Source organism: Cebus imitator, unplaced genomic scaffold (assembly GCF_001604975.1).
Source record: "Cebus imitator isolate Cc_AM_T3 unplaced genomic scaffold, Cebus_imitator-1.0 Scaffold715, whole genome shotgun sequence".
NCBI classification, from domain to species: Eukaryota; Metazoa; Chordata; class Mammalia; order Primates; family Cebidae; genus Cebus; species Cebus imitator.
Genome location: NW_016108030.1, coordinates 189,772 through 196,781, shown reverse-complemented (window position 1 = coordinate 196,781; position 7,010 = coordinate 189,772). Strand labels below are relative to the sequence as shown.

At 37.4% G+C, this 7,010-nt stretch overlaps 1 protein-coding gene across 3 annotated transcripts in view; it reads right to left on the bottom strand.

Annotated features, from left to right (window-relative positions):
- IQCH (IQ motif containing H) overlaps window positions 1-7,010 on the bottom strand; it is a 265,140-nt gene that overhangs the window by 90,806 nt on the left and 167,324 nt on the right. For 2 of the 3 annotated variants that reach the window (XM_017518946.2, XM_037735050.1), the window contains one exon: window positions 4,433-4,624. The exons of the other annotated variant lie outside the window; for it this stretch is intronic. In XM_017518946.2, coding sequence (XP_017374435.1) covers window positions 4,433-4,624 — 192 coding nt within the window. The remainder of the gene's footprint in view (window positions 1-4,432; window positions 4,625-7,010) is intronic. 3 annotated transcript variants of the gene reach the window in all.

Genomic DNA, 7,010 nt, shown 5'->3' with positions numbered 1-7,010 from the left:
AAAGAAACAAATCTTTCCTCCCTCCTTCTTCCCCTACAACCCACCACCAAAAAAAAGAAGGCCGGAAACAGTCTAAATTTCCAACTTAGTTGAGTTGTTTAACATATTAGAGTTCATCAGTACGAGAGATTATTATACAGCTATTAATTGTGAGGACTATGTATAAACACGGAGAATATTTAAGATCTGATGTTTGCATATACACTATTATTGTAGCTATCAGAAATACTGCATATTTAGAAATTAACACACAAAAATGAAAACTGTTTGGGGAAAGTGATTATGTATTTATGTTATCTTTAAACTTTTCTAAAAATTATGGGATTACAAGCAGTGGCTCTTTGTGACGATCTAATAAATACCTACTAAATTATACAGGGGACAACAAGCTCAGCCATCCTGCAATGCCTCCTGTGACCTAGTTCCAGGGCTACTCTGAATGAACAGAGGTCTTCACAATGGAGGTGTAAATGCAGGGAGTTCTATGACATGAAATGTGTTTTCTGTTTGCTGCCTTAGTTCCTACAAGGAGGCAAAACAACAACTGTGGTTTATTCTACCTTTTCTAGACACAGTTCTTCCCCTACCTTTGTGATCCCAAATTAATATCAAATGTCTAATTTGTTTTTTTCCTCCATTGGTGATCCCCAAATTAATATCAAATGTCAAACAAAGTAAACCAAAGTACAAATAAAGGTAAAACTGCTCTTGCAAAGGGCTAAAATAGCAATACTTACTAGCGGCATTCAAGAGCCAGTTCAATTTCCTTTTTCTCATTAAGAGGTAAAATAGTAATGCCAAGACCACATCCCAGAATCTCCAGGGTAACAACGGCCCCAGGAAGGGCTGCAGAGAGTAACCTGAAAGTCAGCCAGCTTAGTGCTTTACACACAGAAATTGTTCTACAAAGATCTCTTGCAAAGCAGTGTCACCAGTAGCATCACTGCCACTAAGCCAGGAATTGAGGAAAGGAAGACACCCTTAAAGAAAAAAACAAACAAAAAAAGCCACAAGGGCTGGTACCACAGCAAATGTCTGCCTGGGTTTCCCTAGACTGTCTTAGGTGAGTTTACCCAGGAAGGCTCTCCCCATGACATGTTTGCCTTTCTTTCCTTAAGCCTTTATTCCTCCTAAATGAAAAGAAATACCCCCGACTGGGGAACAGGGAGTGCGGTGTGTGCCAGAGTGTGGATTCATTAAACCTTAACGACCAGAATACTTAAGTGAATGAGTTTAGTGGAACTTGTTGGGGGAAGTAGGTTTTGTTAGCTGGTAGGATGAAGAGAATAGGCTTGGTACCAAATCACCAAGAAAAAATGATAAGAGTTGTGTTCTGTTTTCATTTTGGCCATCATGTAACATTCTGCTTTTCCTAAATATCACCTATATGTCTCTACTGATTTTTTTTAACTGTGACGACAACTTTTCAGCATCTGCTGATTTCATGACTGTTTTAATTCTCAACTATAACCAGCCAGATAACTCTGGTTCCAAATTGGATAGGTGAAAAAATAGATAGCCTTTTTTTTTACTTGAGATGGTGTCTCACTCTGTTGCCCACGTTAGAGTGCACTGGTGTGATCTCAGCTCACTGCAACCTCCACCTGCCAGGTTCAAGTGATTCTCCTGCCTCGCCTCCCAAGTAGCTGGGACTGCAGGCATGCACCACCATGCCTGACTAATTTTTTTGTATTTTTAGTAGAGACAAGGTTTCACTATGTTGGCCAGGCTGGCCTCGAACTCCCGACCTCAGATGATCCACCCACATTGGCTTCCCAGAGTGCTAGGATTATAGGCATTAGCCACCGCGCCCGGCCAGATGATTTTTATATTAGATACTTGAATTTATGCTGAATCCTGCCTACATCTAAAACCAATATCTGCATAAGAGGCAAGAGAATCTTAAGGGTTCAAACTCCCATAAACAGCACTGTTTTTAATCTGTTGCCTACAACATACCAATGAGAAAAATCATGGTATCGTATCATAAACTGCTATGCAAATGATGCTATTTGTAAGTATTAACATAATTTAGTGCTTACAGTCATATTCTCATTTCTAATAATTCTCCCAGAATGGAGTCTTTCTCTGGACTCTTAGCCTGCAGGATAGTCTTTCATCAAGAAGCTGAAATTTTTAATAACCTGCCAGCATATGTTTTGTATGTGCCAGGCTAGGCTTGATGACACAACATCTTCATTATCAAAAGAAACAGGTCTACAAACTGTAATAGGACATTAAAACATGCCTGTGCTCGTAAAGTAATGCTTTGATGTCTAAATGTGCACCATTACGATGGCCTTCTGGAACAAAGGAGAATTCTAATCCTAAATTCTCAATAGCTACACTCAGTAGAGGCTGCAGTTCACCTCCACTCTGAATATGATTTCACTTTGAAGGTAAAAGAATGTCATTAGGCTCCTGCAAAAAAAGGCACCTTTTCAGAAATACTTTATTTTTATTTTTGGCTTCCTATCATGGCTAAGCACTGGCCTCAGACTGTAAAGAGATTTCTGAATAATTATTTTTTCCTTGTTAAGTTTTAAAAGATGACTTAGATAGATTATTAATTATTTAAGAGCTTTGCATTTAATAACATGAACAACAGTGCCAAATGTATTTGGTGCCAATTAAAAACGCTATGGTTTAAAATAACCGAAATTTAAATAATGCACAATGAGGCTTCCAAATACAATTCAGCCAAATGTCAGTATTTTAAGTATTTTTTAAAGTCAAACATTTCAAATTTATCATAGTCTAATGTCAAGAGAATTCTTTAAAAATTGTTGGTTTGAAATATTGAGGCCAACAATTTAACACTTCAGTGTTTTAAATAAAATATCAACACTCCAATGTTTTAAATAAAAAAGCCATATTTTTAAAGTTTAATCTTAACAGTGTTGCTTTGAAAAGAAAATTCTATACAATATGAAAAAAAATCCAGTTCAAAAAGAATATAAGGGAAACCTCTATGGGCCTCAAAATTAAATACATTTTCTTTGTTTTATCTTTATCTAGAAGAGTAATTCATTTTGGTATCCTTTAAATAATATGTAAAAAGCTGGCCATGACAGGTACTGCATTTAGTCCATTTACTGATGGAGCGGGGAACGAAGCCCAGAGTAGATCATGGGGAAACCAGTCACATTTGTCAAAGGGAACTCTCTCTCCTGACTGTTTTCTAGATTTATTCATCACTCCACTTTCCAAGAATAATGTGATTCCCTCAAGTATGCCCCTCCCTCTCTATCACTTATGTCTTGATTCATATACTTTCGTATTAGGATGCTCAAAGTAGACGCAAATCACTTTGCACAGCCCACTGCTACGTATGCCGGTAGGGAAGGAACCAGTAAGGGAATTTGCATTGAGATTTTCCTAATCAGTTATGCTTTAGCCAGCAGGTCAGCCAAAACGGAGATCTGGGATTAACAAAAGCCAGGCAAAGCAACATAGTTTTAGAATGGCAGGTTTAATTTGTACATTAAACCATATAAAATTACTTTGATTAAGCAAATGTGGAATGGACTAAAAGGCTGTATGATTCGTCCCTTCACAAATGTGCATGGAAACAATCTATACACGTCCATTCATGCTAAGACTTCATATCTAGACCTCAGCTTTTGCTGGGAGATTTTCTGGCTGGGATGTACTATTTTCTCAGCATCTCACAGGGACCAGCAGTTACATAAATTTCCTTGAAATGTCTTCAAAAACATATGACTGCTGAAAGAATGTTATTATACATCACCTTCCAGGTGACAAGCATTCACTAATAGAATTTCTATCTCATAATAAAATACAGTTGGCTTAATAACAACAGTTGTTAGAAGCACATGATCAGGAACTACTTAGGGCAAATTACAAGATTTGTAATGTTACCTGAATATGATTAAAAAATTACTTCCTAATTATCATAATCAGTTTGAAGACGTGAATGAGGACTTTTAGGGCCCAGAGAAGAAACATTGAAAATAACCCACTTGTGGCTCACACCTGGTAATTCCAGCACTTTGGGGGGCTGCGATGGGTGTATTGCTTGAGTTCAATAGTTCGAGACCAGCCTGAGCAACATAAGGAGGCCCTCCCCCCGCCGCCGCCGCCATCTCAATTAAAAAAAAAAAGAAAGAAAAAATTAGCCAGGCATGCTGGAGCATGCCTGTAGTCCCCACTACTCAGGAGGCTGAAGTGGAAGGATTGCTTGAGCCAGCGAGGCAGAGGTTGCAGTAAGCCCTGATTGTGCCACTGCACTCCAGCCTAGGCAACAGAGTGAGGCCCCATTTCAAAAAAAAAAAAAAAGAAGATAACTCAAAGAACTCAGTCAATCCAACTCATTGTGTACATAAGGAAAAAGGTCCCAAGAAAGGCACTGCTGGCAGGTGGCAGAGCTAAGTAGAGAGGAAAGTCCTTTAAGTCACCAAAGAATACTCACTTGTGCCCATTTCTTTCTCCAGTCTTCAAGGCCGTGTCTGCTACTCTCCTTTAGCACCCATTGGTAGCACTTCAGGTAGGAAGGAATGTCACAAAATGCAGTCCCATTTCCTCGGAACTCACAGTCCACTTTGAAGAGCCAGCGCTGTATTTGTAGGTGATCAGTTATCAGCTGACTCAGCTGCTCTATCATCTGTGGGGCCGAAGACACAGCCACATTTAATACAGTTCATTTCCTGGGATTCCTTTTTATCATATTAACTTAGTTGTCGTAATTCTGTGTCTTTACTTCTAATGGTCTGTTCATTTGGTTATCTTCTAGTTATTAAGAAAGATTAAAGAAGTTTAAAGTGATATAAATATGATATGAGGAAACCATTAACCAATGAGACTAAAGACATGTTTAAAAGCATAGTCTTATTTATAAGAAATTACGAAATTATCATTTTGCTGGCTTTTGAAGGCAAAAGAAAGAATCCTTGAATACCTGTAATTGAATATTGGTATTGTTTTCTTTCGTTTTTGGAGACTTATGAGTTTACTTATTGATTCCTCAAATGATGTTTTAATTGTTTCAAGACTATAAAGAGTTATAGTCTTGAACACTGTAACTGTTCGGGGGTTTGTTGAGCTTTTCACTGCTGTAACAAAGAAACCATTTCATTTCCTCCTCATTAATATACATGAAATACATTTGTTTGGCTGGCCAGTTGACCAAGTTTAGTATATGTGTGATACAAGCAAGTATATTATAGAGTAAGACAGATAAAGGAGATAAAACATTTGTGAAAGCAACCTTCCTGGAATATACACCTACCACATTTTATTTGAAACAACAGTCCCGCAAGAACTGGGCTCAAACACGCAGAAGTTTAATGGATAGAACAGTAGTCCAACTCTAGTATCATAATAACGATGATTACTCTAAGATTGCTGAAATCTCAGTAGGGGCCAGGCCTTCGGCTCATGTCAGTTCTTTGCATGAATTTTCTCATTTAATATAATAATCTGTGAGGTGGGCACAATGATTAGTTTTCTTTTATATGTAAATAAACTGAGGCTCAGCTAATTTAAATAACTTGTCCACAATCACCCAGCATTGACTAGCAGAGTAGGAAGTCCATTCAAGTTGGTTTGACTCCAAAACCTATGCTCATTCCCTCTTCACTGTGCTACTATCCCAAACCCACAGAGAGGTGGAGAAGGGTAAAGTGGAGAAAGAAGGCAGAGGAGGAGCAAGAGAACCCACTTTCCATGCAGTCAATAAGCCATTTGGGGTGAGTTTGAATCAGGTAAAAGTCTATGGCAAGATGACTTAATTATAAGTAATGCTCTCCTGGCAGAGCCTGGGAGAAAAATACCTCATTAGATCACAAAATGATTTTTTTGTCTTATCTTCTTATCAGACTTTCCAGTCAATATTTCCCAGAAAGCAACGAAATAACACTAAGCATTCTGTCTCCTGAGCTTTCCCATGCTGCTCTTGGCTATGGTTTTCAGTACTGAAGGACTCTGTGACACTCTGATCGGTTTTTTTTGGATCAGTTCTGTTTGCCCACTAATTTTTTTTTTTAAACTAAAGGGTGTGAAAGACCTCATGATTTACAGTTCTGTTGAAGTTTGGGGCGATCAGATTAAAAATATTTTAATTAAAGGCCCAATCTGTTCTTCTGGGTTGTGTCTATCCAGCAAATCTTCCTGGGGATGTTACACTACATGGCAGGGTGGAAGAGAGAGCAAAATGGCCATACTTGGGGTCTCTGGAAACCTCATACAACTATGGGGTATTCAGTGAGAGTGAATATTGAAATTATCTTAGCTCCCTAATTATCAAGTAGTGTTTATTGATAATTTTGGTGTTTAAATGACAAATCTGGTCTACAAACCACATGGTGATGAACAAAGTCTAGGAAAGTTTTTTAAATGTGCCTTCCAAAGTTGTTTCTTTCTCTAATGTGTTGAGAATATAGATTTTATAGTTAATCATATTTTGCTGTATCACACTTTGCAGAAGGAGAAATGGTCTTTGGCCTGCTAACATCAGGTAAAATTATTTTGCTAGTATAAGGGAAGGGGGTCTGGCATGGATTTTTAAAAATTACATATTTAGATATAATGTATATTTGGAGGTTTCAACTACTAACAGAATTATTATCTATTTCTTCCAAATCTTATTATTTGTTGCTTCTGAGAATCCTATAAATAGGCATTGTTGATGGATCCCCTAGAGTAATGAAAAGGATCAATAGTATTGTAAAGACTGCACCACTGGAGAGAATTATGTGCTATCTTTAAGTGAAAATTGAACAGTGCTTTAAAATAGGATCGCCATTTTTGATTATTTAACCAAAGCTGCTCAATATTTCATATGGAGCAGATGCCAGAAAGAGAACTTGCACAGTTACTTTATGGATCAAAACAGGAAATGCTCACTGTGTTCATGCTAGATTTAAAAAAACAAATCATAAACCAAATGACTTTATACTAGTTCCAAACATTTATCATTTTTCTGTTTGAGTCTATCTGTTCAAAAGATGTAATAAATTTTTTTTAGCCATGATTCATTTTATACTGGTAAA